Source organism: Plodia interpunctella, chromosome 18, assembly GCF_027563975.2.
Source record: "Plodia interpunctella isolate USDA-ARS_2022_Savannah chromosome 18, ilPloInte3.2, whole genome shotgun sequence".
NCBI classification, from domain to species: Eukaryota; Metazoa; Arthropoda; class Insecta; order Lepidoptera; family Pyralidae; genus Plodia; species Plodia interpunctella.
Window position 1 is genome coordinate 1,340,705 of NC_071311.1, and position 16,552 is coordinate 1,357,256.

The window sequence follows — 16,552 nt, forward strand, 5'->3', positions numbered from 1 at the left end:
GCTCCGGCATAGCACGCGGGGCGTCACCCACGTCAGAGAACACACTGCTCGTGTGCTGAACCCAAAGAAGAACGTTTTTATAACAGGTCATGCAGCACGAAGTTGCAAGCATGACGTGACTCAGACTCATGACTCAGCGCAGATGGCAATACTAGTACAACTAAGGTACACAAACATTGCCAATAGAGGCAAAAAGCGCCAAATTTTAACATTGTTGCAGATTTACGATCAAAAATACCTTCTATGCAATCGTAGTGTGAGTTTCAAAGTTCTGCATTATTTGGTCAACTGTGGTCATAAACTGATATATAAACTTGATTTTGACTGAAGACCTTACCTGTATGAAGTTCATATTTTAATAAGTCTTCACGTGTGAAGTGTTCTGAGCCTCTGTTCGACCGTTTACTGGCTCGTAAATTTTACAGCGTGATGCGTATTCCATGGTTTTCGAAGTTTTTTTATCTTATGGAAAACGATTTTTCCCAATATTTCGGCACCCGAATATGCTACATTGTTGTATATTTTCACAAACGAATGCTTACATAATGAAAGGACTAATAAAGTACTCTAAAATAAACGTTTTAATCGACATAGCAAAAGGCGGCAAAGCTTTTGTGTAACTAACATACAGTGCTGTACTCTGGCGGGGTAAATGCGCAGTACTCCTTAAGTAGGTACTCTTTATGAAATCCAAAAATTCCTGTTAAATCCATGATGGCAATTGGAAAGCATGCAAACCAACGAGTATGCCTTAGCTACATTTTTTTTCTAATGACGTCATATATCTATCAACTTCAAGGTAGGTATCCTTCTGTCCTGTTGTCAGCTGTCTGCCTGCATGCAAATAAAAACTAAAAATGTTTAATTTGCCGAATAGAAAACAGGAAAATCTGATAAATTAGAATTAAATTAACAGTTCACTTTCTGCTAAATATTTGTCGCTTCAGAGTGGTGCGGACATTTAAAATGACAGATATTATGGATATTGATGGCAGTGTATTAGAAGGAGTAAGTTTTTCACTCACAACTCGTACATAATTACGATTTTATACGTTTATGAAACCATTGCATGCTTGTTCCTTCCTTGATATCTTTTATTTCAATTTAAAAACGCTGTCATTAACTTGTAATTTACTTTAGGGTGGGCAAATTCTTCGTATAGCAATATCTTTGAGCGCTCTTCTGCGGCGACCTGTCCGGGTGTCTCATATAAGAGCTGGGCGGAAAAAACCCGGGTTGGCGGCACAGCATTTGAATGGTAAGTGATATGATTTTATGCACTTTTTTTAAACTTTTGTTTCTGAATAATGTGACCATACCACCGTCTTTCTTATTATATAAACATTATCATCATTGTCTTAAATTAGTGCATGTGGTGTCCACCTTAGAAGGTTGTACAATAATAATAGTATTTAAGCAACAATTGCACTGATGTTGTACTTTGGAACCAATGTGAAACCAAAATAAATAAAAAATAATTAATCTGGGGTAGCTTTGGAACATGAAAATTGTACCTGAAAATATATTTAATTGTGTAAGGATTTTATATAACTTAATCATTAAAGTATCTTTTTCAGATTTGGTTATAAATGCATGTTTTAAACCCAATCTCTGCCTCTTTTTATTCTTCTTTATCTTTAAAGCTAATATTACATAGGTAATTAAAATATTTTTTAAATAATAAATTTGTTTAGCTCTCAAGAAAGTATGAGGTGTGAAAAATGCCACAATACTTATAATAAAACAACTTAGGAAATAATTATATATCAACAATAAAAAAAAATCATATGCATATTTAGAAACTATGAAATATAGAAATTTTTCAGGTATCAAATTAGTTGGTGAAATGTGCCAAGCTAAAATGAAAGGAGTGTCCATTGGTTCCACACAAATAGAGTTCTGGCCAGGGAAGATCATTGGAGGGCAATATATGGCCAACACTAAGACAGCTGGGTGAGTCCATTAAAATTTACGAAACTAGATTTTAAAATTACATTTTCCAATTGTTGATGACATAGTAGTTGTGCTAGTATAAATATTGGTTTTTGTTAATTTTTGGCCACACATTTTATTTTATAATGTCAAACAGTATTTAAATATGTTCAATGTACAATGTAGTGCTAACATTATAGAGGTAAATAATGTCACAATAATATCATGTCATAAGGCTTGATACCTGCAATATATACTGTATTAGCGAACCCTCTGGGCTTTCAGACCAGGTAAAAACATAATAGTTTTGTCACCTAAATCTTAATCAGGAATTACAGTATATATTGGTGAAAACTGTATAAAAATCCAGGCATTCGTTTTTGAGTTTATCTGGAACATGTTGACAGATGTGACAAAGGACTTTATTTTATTATATACTGTTCATTTGTATTAGATCGTGAACACTTTCAATAACCTGTAGTTCAACAAGCCTGCTTCTTCAAGTGGCTCTCCCAGTAGCGCTGATGGCGGATGGACCGGTCACACTGGATTTGATTGGTGGCACCAACGCCGATATGGCTCCGCAGATTGACTACATGGACAGAATCTTCAAACCTCTGTTACACAAATTCGGAGCAGATCTGCAGTTGACCATACATAAGAGGGGGTGAGACACTAATAAATGTTTAAATTCATACAAGTAGTATAATATTGGGCATTCTAAATCACTAACGTTAATTTAGGTTCACACTACGTGTTTGCCTTCACTCACAGCATTAATATTTTAAAAAAGCGTCGCCGCCTACCATCCAGCCCAATGATACATGTAAAGTTAGACTAAAAACCCCATTATATCAGTTCAGAATGATTACAAAGTAAGGTAGGTTTAGTTTAATTTGCAAAAACTCTGAATGTATAATATTGGGGATTCTAAATCACCGTTGTGACTGAAGGCAAGTATATAGTGTGAGCTTGAATGATTGTCTTGGCTTCTATTAGTCCCATAAAGACCCTCCATAAATCATTGTCCTATGTACAGACATAGCCCATTTACAGTTTTATTATATGTACTTTAGTATTAGATTAATGTGAAAAAAAGAATAAAGTTATATTTTGACTTTTGACCCAAATAAAGGGTAAAAAACGTGGTCGTTTCCGACAGGTACTTCCCCCGCGGCGGGGGCCACGTGACCGCCGAGATATCGCCCGTGAAGCAGCTACAGGCGGTCGCCATGACTGAGCCGGGGTCGCTGCAAAGGGTCTCGGGGGCAGCTTTTGTCGCCGGCGTGCTGCCCATTAAGGTACATTCATTTTGATTATTATAATAACAAGCTCATGCTTATCAGGTCATCCTGATGGTGCACCTAAGATCGGCTCCCGACGATGGAACTCCTCAACGGTTTACAGCACGGACATGATTAAATCTGGCCCGGCCTAATCTGCCACTTTGTAATCATCTTTACCTCACTCATTTGGTTATACTCGCCTCCGACGTCTATATAGTTTTCTTGGTCTTTGTGACGAAGCCTTTAGTTTTGTCTCTTTCATCTTCGCGTATTCTCGGTTTCTTTCGGGGCAGTAACACCACGAAGCCCGGGGTCAGCGTTTCGGCTGGCCATTTTACAACTGGCCAACCCTCCTTGGAAATGCTCCTGTTGCATATCAGCTGCCTAGTTTACGTGTTCCATAGTCGTCACTTACGATATCCACGGGAGGATATGAAAAAGCCTTATTATAGAATCACACGCCACAAAGTTTTCTCAGTCTCAACCTCATTTCTCAGTTGGCACACATGATGGGAGATGGCGCCAGGCGGGTGTTGTCTGATGAAACGTCAGTTGTCGACATCAACTGTTACAAGGAGCATCCCAGCGTCGCGCCCGATAACTGTAGTGGCATCATGTGAGTATCTCTCTCGGCTGTGACGCCCTGAGGCTTGGGGTCAACAAACATAATAAATTATGTAAGGAATCATACTATAATTGGTTAAGACACGATATGGAAATCCGTGCTGCATGGAAATAGACCTTGAGTTTACCGCTAACAGACAGACGCGGCAGGGTGCTTTGTTTTATAATATGTTAGAATAAGGATGTAAGGTAAGAATACAACAATAAATTTTGTTTTTACTTTGGCTCCCCGACCAAAATAATAGCGAAGTTTTATACTGGCTTTACACAATCGCCGAACTCTATAGAAAACGACGCGAATGCGTGATTTGTATGAGAGCAATGTAATGTAACGCAATGAAAAACCAGCAACGTATGACAGTGACACACAGACAGTTTCTATATTCATTTCGCTACCTACAGCTTTTGAACGGCTGAACCGATTTTGATCAAATATATCCAAGAACCACCGCATAAAAATTAGCTATAAAAAAACCGCATCCAAATCGGTTCACCCGTTGATGAGCTACGGTGTCACGTAAACAGGCAGACACACTTAGTGGTCAAACTTATAACACCATTCTTTTTGCGTCTAGGGTTAAAAATAAAAATGTTCAGAGCGTTTGAACGCGGCGTGTAGTGTTTCATTAGTCTCCGACATTTCAAAAAAAGATTAAACATTTATAAAATTAACATTTTACCGGTGCGGTACTTTACTTATTTATAAAGTATGATAATTAAATTGATTACTGCGTATGGTAGAATGTAATAAACACTAATGACAGCCCGCGGCTGAGTGCAAAACGCTCGTGAAATTCTGAAATTCGACATTTTCTTTTCAGTCTAACTTTACATCTGTCATCGGGCTGCGTGATAGGCGGCGACGCTCTAGGCAATCCTAAACTAGACCCGTTTGAATGCGGCCGACGTCTGGCCGACCAGCTGTTGGCGCTGCACAAGAAACAAGTCTGCGTGGATGACCACGCGCAGGACCAGATGATTCTGTACATGGCGCTCGCGGGGGGGAGGTCGGCGGTGAGGAGCGGGGAGGTGACGTTACATACGAAAACTGCGATACATGTGGCTGAACATATTGCTAAGGTAAGAAATCATTAAGTATGAAAACTAGTTTTTTTTTATACAAGGTTTTATTATCGTCAGAAATTGTATTATTGCATTCCACCATTTGACGACCTCGGTGGCGCAGTGGCAAAGTGCTTGTCTCTGAACCGAGAGGTCCCGGGTTCCATCCCCGGTGGAATCATGATGGAAAATGATCTTTTTCTGATTGGCCCCGGTCTTGGATCTTTATCTATATATGTATTTGTTATAAAATATAGTATAGTTGAGTTAGTACCCCATAACACAAGTCTCGAACTTACTTTCGGGCTAACTCAATCTGTGTCATTTGTCCTAATATATTTATTTGTTCAACCGTTGAGGAGTTTCCTTGTTGATAGTCAATCCTGGAGAATCATCCGGTCTTGCAACATCATAATAGTGCATTGCCATCGAAACTAAAGTCACAAGCAAAATTTCATGACCGTCCATTCCGCTGAGGAATTCCGTCATCTGGAGCCTGTCCTTGGTGCACCATCTGGACATGTATAGTATATCACAGTAATACATTGTCATCAAAATTATTCATAACAATATCTGCTTCAAAATTGTTTTTTTTTAAATTTCATGGCTCCATCGTTCGCCAAAACGATGATTTTGCCAATGTCAAGGTTGAGATTGTCACGGTATATAATATGTTATAATGATATATGAAACACGGTTCAGTGTGTAACCTAAAATATAAGAGTATATAAATATATTATACATACATACGTATGTATGTATAATATAGGGGAGAGTAAATAAAAATTATAAGTAGATATTATAATTTTGTATAAATAGGGAGAAAACTGAAAAAATTGAGTTGCAAGATTCCGAATATACAGTAACACTGATATCTAAATACATTGCAATTTAAAAAAATAAACGCTTGTAAAATTTGATTAAGTCCTATCTGATGGCATGATACTATAAAACAGTTTCATGGTTTGAATGTGAGGATGATTGTTATAGGTACTGAATCAAACAAAATTTAATATGCGCGTATTCAATAGAAAAGGAAGACCGTCCTGCGTCTCTTCCTGTTGGATGGAGTTCTTTTAGTGAAGGATCTAAAAGAAATCCATCCAATAGAAACAGCAACAAAAATCGTCTGTTGCTAGCAGTACGAAAAATATCTTTTTTTTTCAGGTAAAATTCGACGTGCAGGACTGCGGCGACTATGCCATCATAGAATGCAACGGATTAGGTTTCGTCAACAAACACTTGCCCAGTTAACAATATAGCCAAATATAATATCTGTTGTTCGCGTAACGTCCATTACAGAATCCGTGCCACGAAATAACCCTATCGCGGCGTTAGAGCCTTAACCCTTTGTTCAATCGTGCTCCGTTGTTTTCTATAGGTTTTAACACTGACACTACGTTGTCTGTCAACGACGGAACGCGAGTGAGCAATGGCGCGTGATTCTATATGCAAGGAACTTTTAAGCTAACTGGAATGATTACGAATAACAAATGTCAAAATAATGACATTGACAACTAGACCTATTTGCTTTGTTATAAAGATCACATTTCCACAATGTCCGCGTGCCAATACCTAAAGTTTCTGAAATTGAGCACGAAATTTGTAGATGGCTACAAATGGCCCTTTCTGGCAAACTGTTATTGTCATATGCAATAAAAAATGTCTACAAATTTTAGAGCCAAGTTCAGGAACGGCTTTGCTTATACGTAAGCGTTCTAGTTTAGTATTATAAATTAAATTAATAATCTAGCTCAGTGGTATAAACCGCGAGTTGTATGCTAATAAGTTAACGCCACGATTGATATTTAATGTTTAAATTAAGTTTTTTTACTTAGACCTCTGCGGCAACTTTGAAATTTTGAATTTTAGTTTTTTTATCTAATCTTTGTCTATAAGTGGCTGGCAACTATGTGGTCAATCTTTTGAGGTTTGACGTCAGACAGACGGCCGGTTTTAAAATCACAGCCGAATCTATTAAGTTTGAAGGTTATATTTAATCTGACCCTGGGCTTCGAGGCGTCACATCCCCGAGCGAAACTGGGAACATGCAAAGATTAGAGATGTGGCGCGGTCCCTTGGATATTATCTAGGCAAATAAGTAAATAGTTTTCCGGACAAAAGTATTTGTTAAGATTTAATGCCGGCTATATGTATACATAATCGTAATACAGTTCGTCGAACTTTGACGGATTCGGCATACATTGCTGGGTTTTCACTGCGGTAAATAAAAGATTTCATAGAAACTGTCGTCCCGCCGAAATACCTAGTGCTGGATTCTCACATATAATGGGCGACATCAATATACATTTATCATCAGAGTGGAAAGATGAGTCGACCCAGTTTATTCCATTCGTGTTAAATTTTATGTGTATACAGGTAAAATGAGTACTTGGCACTTTCTTGTGGCTATGCCACGTACTTACATGTTGCGGTTTTACCTGGTGTCTTTCCATCTCTTATATCTCTGTGGTTACTGAACCATCTTTACTGCCAGAAGTATACTCATTACATTGATGGCTATGCACCTCAAGTTGGGCAACGGTCGACTTGCTCCGGTCTAGACAGGGTCTATCCCTGGTGACGTATTCATATTATTCACTCTAATCACTTAGCCGGACGGTGGGCCTTGCCCCCTGGAGACCTCTACCTCCTCCCGGACACATCAAATACACGGGAGCTTCGGGCTTCCCTGTCCAATGTCCTTGACTACCAAATGTGCAGTGCACTGCAAGATTGGACTAATATCAACAGAGAGAATTACATTATTTAACAGTCTCCTCATCTTTCCATCCCGTGATTGCATGTTTAGGTCGACAACGTATTATGGCAAAACAAACACTCACCAGATGCGTTTTCTATGTGGTTTAGACCTCCTAGAAGCTCTTGGCTCCTAACTTGTACCACGAGTTCTGCTCACCTTTTTTCGTGTTCGCGGCAAACGTCGTCTTTCGCCTCCTTCTTACCATCGAGTATAAAAACAAATAAAAGTTAGTTAAAGACAAGTATGGTGTTGCCATATCAAAACATAGATTGACATTACTAGTGCTTATACATACCGATTTTTACATGGCGAATCGCGCTGCGCGCGACACAAACTACACAATCATGCTTTTGCATCAGCATTTGACCGAGTTCGGCGTTAGTAAATAGCCGTAGAAAAATCACATGATTTGGAACTTGTCTAAACACCCTATAGGTACTAATCTAACTGTACCTAATTCATTCATTCATTCGTCATTGGCAAGAAATTAATGAAGTCTGATCTCTAATAAATTAACGCAAGTATATGTTAAGGCTGAAAAGTCGCAAGATGAGTTTATGTATTCTATCATAATATTGCATATTTTTATCAATTTTTTCACCTTGTCCGGTCCCTTATTTTAAGCACATGAAAACCCATATTGTAGGTTCTTTAAATGAAATTTAAAAAAATCGTTTATTTAAATGGATTTGTGTACATGCACATGCTTTTTATTAAAAAAAAAGAAAAAATTCTGGAACCACTGGAAGAGCATTGTCCCGGATAGACACGGGGGCGCGGCTTCAATTCCCGCTCGATGAATTTTTTCATCTCATTATTATTTTCAAAAAATCGTTTGTTTATTTAAAAGTTCCTATTACTTAAGTACTTTTGTCGCGGCTTCGCGCGCGTGTGTATTTTCATATTTACTAGATATTTATATCTAATTGAAAAGGGTGAAAACAGAATGAAAGACATATTTGAATACGTCGAGGTCTTTATTACAGTATTAAATTACCAATTGGTTGAAAATATAGGGCCTCACCGAAAAAGGCTACCCTGTTAAATACAAACGTACATGTCAATCCTAAATACCCTATATAATTCATCCACATTTATAGTAAAAAAAATATATAATTCATTTACAAAAAATACCAAAATACGGGCGGCTAAAGTTGTCAACCTTACCAAAATTTTGCTAAATGATACAAAACTAAAAAAAAAAAACTCGCAATTTTTTGAATTCAGCTAAGTAATTCAAATTTTTTGGTCAGCGCCAACCTCCTGGCTTGACATCGTTAGCCACGCCATACCCCGTTATTGAATAAGCTTGCATACATTGCACCATGGACTTATAGAATATTGTCTCATAATGAGCATGGAAAAAAGTTTTATCAAAATTGACGAGTGTATGATTTAGTAGCCTCAGTGGTGAACGCTGACCTGAATTTACATATATCAACAAAAAGAAAAAATATGTTAATTCATCTGCTTTTGCAATCTGAAAAAGCCGACGAATTAATTTTTTTTTTTTTTCAAAAAATGTATTGGGCTGATATTATCTGGAACCAATTTTACTAACGCAAGTCAAAATCGTATCTCAATAGGTTTCCAAAATCCAAAATTCTTTTTTCAATATAGGATGAAAAACCGTATCTCAATAGGTTTCCAAAATTCAAAATTCTTTTTTCAAAATAGGATGATCACTGACTTATTGACGTCAAAAATATTACTCAACTAAACCCGACTACTATTACTAAGTACCCGACCGACAACTACTGCCGATTTCCAAAGCGCAGGTGAAGAAGAAGCTGCGCAACAAACTTCACCGCGGCCTTGACTCCAAAGACGTCAATTAAAAAATGTAGGTCTTATACATACATATAATCAAAATGAAGAGGACGAATTCACATCATTATTAAAAAATGTCAAAAGTTACACAAATAAAAAATTGTTACTATTTTCAATAAAATTATTGAAAAATGTCAAAAAAATAGTATATATATATACAAAACTAAATGTAAAAAATTCCAATAGCTCTTACTTACATGCAGTAGGAACGATTATTTTGAGGCACGATTGTGACTGAACGTTCGTTAGGAGATTTATAGGTAACTTTATAGATAACTAGTGACAAGTACAGTCGACCGCATGTCAAGTTGCATGCATCTTTATGCCGTGGTAATAGGGGTCAGTTTGCGATGATTTGATGAATGAAACTTAATGTTGAAACGCTGTTGACTATAAATGGTTAAATCAGAGTAATAAATCAAGCTTGCATTGTGAAAATATTTATTGTATTTATATCTTAAATATCATATTAGGATACCAAAAATTGATGTCATTAATTTGATGTAACATTTGTGAACTGCGACATGTGGTAACTGCCTGGATGTAACAAAAATAAACTTATACTAATACCTTTAAGAAAACAAAATTGTGTACAACGATTTTCATTATATATATTCTTAACGTAAGAAATAGAGATTTGAACAGAAAAAATGTATAAAAAACATAGTATAAACAACATAGATTAAGAAAAAACAGAGCCAATAATTTTACACATCAATATTAATCTACAACCTATTAATAAATTATGCATTCGCATTATATATATATATTGTTTAGACATTGCCAAAATTGTCTATATGTCTGTATAACAGATGCTGGGAAGCTTTTTGGAAGGAATATCCATAAGGAATATCCCTTAATTTTGTGCCATTTTAAAATCTTTCAATTTGTCATTTAGCTCATATTTTTACTAAAATTTGTGCAATATAGACAACTTCAGATATGTCTAAAAATATAGGTTATATACATAGGGAATACGCCCTTGAATTTCCAATGGAAGATACACGAGGAAGTAAATACAATAAACCTTATTGGAATGGAATATGGACTATAATCCATTGGCAACTTGTTTACCGAGTAAACACAGCTTATTTTAGAAATGCAAGAACGGGTTTATTACCTGGTCCCGTCTTCCTCGTGGTAAAGCCCAGCGATTCGTGCGACTACATGTTTGTACACAGCAAACTGTCCAAATATGTCATTAATTTCGTCCCACTCACACGTCTCGTCTTGAAAAGGGACAGCATTAGATTAAGATTGTCATGATCCGTTGGCAAAATCATCTTTTTGGCGAACGATGAAGCCATAACACAAGAAAAAAATTATTCGATATACGTAAGTTTTCGAGAAATAACCTCATAATATTACTTTTATGTTGTTTAGGTTGAAAAATAGCGTTCGTTATTCGTGCCTATATGGAGATCGCAATTCTTTTGAGAACACAACGGCGACAGAGTCAATATATTTAAAAAGATGAACGGCTTTGAATTGAAAGAAAAAAATATTTTACTAAACAGATTTCCATGAATTTTTCGTCGATGGAGGACGAGATTGAAAGGTATACACACTCCTGGGTAAGGTTATCCAGTTATACAGGTAAGAAGATAAGTGGGTAATAAAAAAGGCGTTCCGTTTACATAAATCATCATTTCTTAGTAAATAAAAAAATAATCCCGATATAAAACAATTTATACAAGTATCTAATTTATAGTCCAAGAGCTAAGCTCTTGTATATACATAATTAATAGCTAAAACTTTCCTATTAAAAAAAAAAATCGTCGCACGAACCGCAATCGGGCGACAGATAAAAAATGTAAAAATGGCGTATCAGGTTCTGTACTTAACGCTGTGTTTTTGCTGACATGGCGCCTACTCAGTCTTCTTTGACTTGCTTGTGTTGGCCTCCGGGACCGTTGGCTGGTCTTCATAGCTGGAAATAAAACGATATTTTATAATTTACGTTCATTTGTACGACATATTCTAATCCTTCCTACTAATATTATAAATGCGAAAGTTTGTGAGGATGTATGTGTTTGTATATGTATATTTTGTTATTCTTTCACACAAAATCCATTGGACTGACTGTTATGAAATTTGGCACACGGGTAGAATATAACCTGGAATAATACATGGTACTTTTTATCCCGAAATTCCCATGGGAGCGGGGCGCAGCTAGTTATTTATAAATGCAAAACACGTTTTTACGGAGATGCTAGGCTCATTTTTAAGAGACTACTTTAATTTCTGGATAAATGATTTGATTTTGAACCTGTTAATAGGTTCAAAATCAAATCATTTATCCAGAAATTAGGCCTTCACAGGCACTTTTTCACGTCATATTCTAAATTAAATGATGTTTACCAAAGCTACAAACTACTAGCATTTCGGAATGACCACTCCTGAGAAGAAATGCCGAAAGAAACTCATTCAAACAGTGTTGGTCCCTATTATGCCAGACGGGCTTACTATTTTTTTAAATATAAATTTATGTATAACTTTTTATCAGTAATATAACAATGTAAGTACACAATAAAGTACATGGTCAAAAGGTATACTGAAACATATTATGATTGTGATCAAATGCATTTGATCACAATCATAATATGTAATACCAAAACAAAAAAAAACTTAATAAAAGCTCGAGCTGACCAGTTCCCCCGGCGGCACCCGTTCACGAGTTGACGCTTGAGTCAGCCATCGTGAAGCTCAACCACTATAGAGGGAACCTCCCGACCCGACCCACGACGCCGCACATTCACATTTTGTGTCATACCCCAGCAAGCAGCAGAGCAGCAACATTTTAAACCAACATTTCATTGATTTAAAGTTAGATTGCTACTTGGATACCTTATATGAGTTAATTGTACCTATGTTTGTAGTTTAGGTACAACATTCCTTGGTATCAGCTGACACACACAGCTGAGAAAAACACACAAATACAATAAAAATACTTTTTTATATCAGGTATACTTATTTTAGTATAAAAGATATATTATTTAATCATAATAGGAAAGCGACCCATGAATTCCGACGTTCACGGCTGCGGAAGGAACCGGAAAAACGCACAGATCAAAGAGAGAACTTTTTAAATCAACACTCACTTGAACAGCGCGTTAATATCGCCCCTGATCAACGCGAGACTGAGCGGAGTGGCCAGACACGCGGGCACGAGGTACAGCAGCGCGGGCTGCGCGTGCTTGAACACGTGCATCACCAGGATGGTGGCCAGCAGCCCCAGGATGTACGCGGAGAATGTCGCGCGGAAGTAGAACTCGGAGCCGCGCTTGAGCGACTTGTCGAAGCGGAGCAGGAGCGCTATGAATATGCCGGGGACGACGATGTCGCCGAGCCCCAGCATCGCGAAGTTGCTCGCGTTCAGTCCGTTGATGAGGAGGTCTTGGGGGAATACCACTGGAAGTGATTAACAGAATTAACATATTAACGGCCCGTATCAAAATCTTTAATCTTTCAGGTGCGACATAAAAACATTAAAATGAAAATATATATCAGACGCTAGAGGCACATTTTTCGTTGGTACAAAAGATGAATAATATCTGAGAAAGTTTCGTCTTTTGTAAAAAGCATTATATTATTATGGCCTGTAGTATGGCGGCGCAAAATCGATACTTCATGTAGGTGTAAGAACAAAATTAAGCCTAAAGAATAGTGACCCCTTCATAAGCTTAGTCCTCGAGCGATTTTATAACACTTTGCAAATAACGAGGGATTTCTTTTTGCGACGATCCCTACCTACATACCTCTCGTTTCATAAGCTTGTTACATTCAGATACGCCACCACCCAACTCCCGCTTGAAACTAAAATGACCAGTCCACAACAGAGCAATGTCAACAAGCCAGTAGCGACTCACGTTTGATGGGCGCCTCGAAGGACTTGGCGACGGTGACCATGACATTGGTGCCGAACACCCAGAAGATGTCGTACAGGAAGAGCCCGCAGAGCAGGATGCAGCCGGTCACCACGTTGTTCAGATGCAGCAGCTCCACGCCGTTGATGGCGAACGCGATGCCGAACAGGTTGTTGGCGATCCAGTGCTGGGGGGAAAAGTTGAAACATAACACTTAGGCGCTATCATCATGCTTGTATGTAACACGCACGATGATAGCGAACAAATGTGCATCATATATATATACTAGCTATTGCCCGCGGCTTCGCCCGCGTAAATTTCCCACGGGAACAGATACTTTTCTGGGATGAAAGGTATCCTATGTCCTTCGCCATGCTACATATTACATGTATGCAAAATTTCAAAGATTAGTTGAGTAGATAAGAGTGTGAAGCGGTAACAAACTTACTTTCGCATTTATATTTAGTTACGATTTAAAATTAAGTAGACGAAGGAGTAATTTTCCATCGTTTCGAATAAGTAAAAATAGATCTTTTTTAACCTTTTTAAAGAGGTACCACCCCCCTAAGCAGAGGGAGATCAACAAGCAGATGACGTCATAGGAGGTGAACTTGTAGTTGACGATGTCAGTCTTGGAGTCCCGCTCGCCGCGCGTGAAGTGGATGTGGTACGGCACATTGGGGACCGATGCTGGCACCATGAACGAGATTATTGGGCTGTGGGAGAATTAATTATTTAGTTCAATTTTTCATTATATGTATAATGCGTCGTCCGTTGCGACGCACCACGTTATCAGCCCCGTTGTTTTTGGTGTTTTAACACTGACGCACGTTATACATCAAATTTCGAATCGATTCGAAACAAGACACAGCGAACCAATCACATTACGCCATTGTGTCGCAACGACAACCGCACGGCAATGTCATTGGTTTGCTGTGTCTCACTTCGAATCATCAAATTGATGGAGCAAGATTGTGCAATGTGGCATGGCTCCATTAGTGTCTCTTTCTCTGTGAATTCTTGGCTTCATTCTAAGGCAGAACCACATGATTCAATCTGAAAAGTCATTTCTCCTCACATTCATGTGTAAGGCTATTATTTTCAGTTTGGGAAGAACTAGTTTGTGCATAAACATCACATGAGTTCTGAACCTTACCTAAGCAGATGACTGAGCGCCAACACCCCAAGGAAGAAGAAGTAACCAGTGAGGAGGAGGTTTATGTACTCCTTGGAGAAGAACTGGAAGAAGATGTAGAGTGCAAACAGCGCGCACGACGCGATGAGAGGGAACATTAGTGCATCCTTGTTGGACATTGTCTCGGTGGCTTGGCCTGACTCCTAAAAAATACAAACAGGATAAGCTTTATTGATAGTCAACATCTTTTTAGCTGCAGTGTCCACAGCTCGATATAGGTTTCAGCATTCCGATATGACTTTATTCACTTTCTTGTTCTCTCTGTCCTCACTGCGATATTTCACTGCACAGTTTATTTCTTGCAATTTTGTGACACATTGAAACTAGTAGAGTGGTGGTAAAAAATTCGCGAGGATATATAGAGCCTTAAATGGAGCTTAATGGTATATAGAGGGCTTAAATGGGGTCAGCACATACTGTCTTTTCCTTCCCCTACTGTCTGTTTTCTGTCATAGTGATGGCCTTATTCATATATACCTTTAAAATAATTTTAAATAATGTGAGACAATTTTTGAAATGGACTTTGGTCATGTGAACTGAGGATAGATTGATTGGATTTAAGGGACACCTCTTTTAAACTTCCAAAACTCTCTAAAAATGTAGTCTAATGGCAACATAAATCTCGCTAAATTATTATTCAAAAATTAAAGACTAACTGACTGCAGCTAAAGATAATACATCAATATAAAAGCATTGTAAGTCTTATTTTAATTTCGTAATTTTTGTCTTAGTCAAAGATTATGTTTGGAATGAGATAGGCTATATAATGTTTAGGATCTCTATCTGATACAGCATATACCTTATGCATACCTAATGATTTGTTATCTGAACTTTGGACAGCAATGGAGACCCACGCTAAATCTAATTCATGATAAAAAGTTTATAATTATGATAGAGATAGGTAAATAGATTAAAAATATGAACTAATCCCACTATATACATAATAGAAGTAAGCTGTCTATGTATGTCTGTACATAATATATCTAGGATCTTTGTAGGATTAATAAGAGTCAAATTGATTTTTATTTGTACACAAAAACAGTTAAATGTGTGATGTGGTTCACTGTTGAATTATTGAAGGTTAACAACTGGCATTCTTAGATTTCTCTAAATACTTTCTAGATATTTATTAAATGGTGCATAAAAAATTATAAGAGGAAACTATTTTCTGTCAGCTTGACCCTGAATTTTCTTCGCTGTTTGGAACCCATGAGAAGTCCTTACAAGTTATGCCTATTCAAAAAGTAATACAGTAAATTAATATTGTGTGGTATGCTATTCTTATTTCTATGTAAAATTAAAATGTATATTACGTGTAAAAAGACTAATTTTGCATGTTTTCAGTTTACAACGAGGAACAATATGCCACGGTGGTGAAACGTGTACCTACGATCATGTTAATATTTAACATGAATTCTATACACTGAAGTTATTCATATTATGCTCAGATCATGCTTCGCTCACCTTTTGCTCCTTGAGATACTTCACTGATCTAAAAGACCCAAAAAATATCGGTAATATGGCCATAATAACTAAACTCAAGTATGCTATTGCGATGCCCTCGATACTGCTTGGAGGTTTATCCGTGACATTTTTTAAAGTTTCTTTCACACTCTCTTCGAGATTTATAGGAATTTCTGTGACTGATTCTGCCATTTCGCCGAATATTTGCTAAAAAATAAGTACCGAGATGCCGTCGCCTACAAATCTACTTTGACAAGAAGTTGACAAGTGTACAGTTATTTCTTAGATATTGGCACTATGTTTTCACGTTCCCTTCTAGTTATTGTTTTTTTTTTCAAAAGAATCATTATTTTTTTCTGATGAAAATTATTTCTGAAAATGAAAACGATTTATTTTAAAATATATTAATAGCAAGATACTTTTTGAAGCTACCCATTTATAATACAATTATGGTCTTCTGTTTTTCAATGGCATTTTTAAAATTCTAGCTACCATATTTTTCCGTGGCTCGTCTCGCGCCCGCTTAGCG

The 16,552-nt window shown here is 37.2% G+C and overlaps 2 protein-coding genes across 2 annotated transcripts; one reads left to right on the top strand and one right to left on the bottom strand.

The window, feature by feature from the left end:
- The first annotated feature begins 808 nt into the window (after positions 1-808).
- Positions 809-10,796, top strand: Rtca (RNA 3'-terminal phosphate cyclase). The gene is made up of 8 exons (XM_053758290.2): positions 809-1,008; positions 1,141-1,258; positions 1,827-1,953; positions 2,414-2,599; positions 3,095-3,233; positions 3,716-3,834; positions 4,664-4,922; positions 6,072-10,796. The coding sequence occupies exons 1-8, from the start codon at positions 967-969 to the stop codon at positions 6,156-6,158; spliced, it is 1,077 nt and encodes a 358-aa protein (XP_053614265.1). The 5' UTR covers positions 809-966; the 3' UTR covers positions 6,159-10,796.
- Spp (Signal peptide peptidase) lies at positions 9,923-16,294 on the bottom strand. The gene is made up of 6 exons (XM_053758289.2): positions 16,024-16,294; positions 14,521-14,702; positions 13,906-14,080; positions 13,368-13,551; positions 12,600-12,909; positions 9,923-11,428 (listed from the first exon to the last, which is right to left on the bottom strand). Exons 1-6 carry the CDS (start codon positions 16,213-16,215, stop codon positions 11,368-11,370), a joined length of 1,104 nt encoding a protein of 367 aa, XP_053614264.1. The 5' UTR covers positions 16,216-16,294; the 3' UTR covers positions 9,923-11,367.
- Between the last annotated feature and the right edge of the window lie 258 nt (positions 16,295-16,552).

Bases quoted from the DNA above. Each gene is read 5' to 3' on its own strand.
- Rtca (XM_053758290.2), top strand. From the start codon at position 967: ATGACAGATATTATGGATATTGATGGCAGTGTATTAGAAGGA. The intron at 3,234-3,715 runs GTACATTCATTT...CTCATTTCTCAG, and splicing joins CCGGCGTGCTGCCCATTAAG to TTGGCACACATGATGGGAGA. The intron at 3,835-4,663 runs GTGAGTATCTCT...TTTTCTTTTCAG, and splicing joins GATAACTGTAGTGGCATCAT to TCTAACTTTACATCTGTCAT.
- Spp (XM_053758289.2), bottom strand. From the start codon at position 16,215: ATGGCAGAATCAGTCACAGAAATTCCTATAAATCTCGAAGAGAGTGTG. The intron at 14,703-16,023 runs GTGAGCGAAGCA...TGTATTTTTTAG, and splicing joins AGTATCTCAAGGAGCAAAAG to GAGTCAGGCCAAGCCACCGA. The intron at 13,552-13,905 runs GTTAAAAAAGAT...TTTTCCCCCCAG, and splicing joins GGTGGTACCTCTTTAAAAAG to CACTGGATCGCCAACAACCT.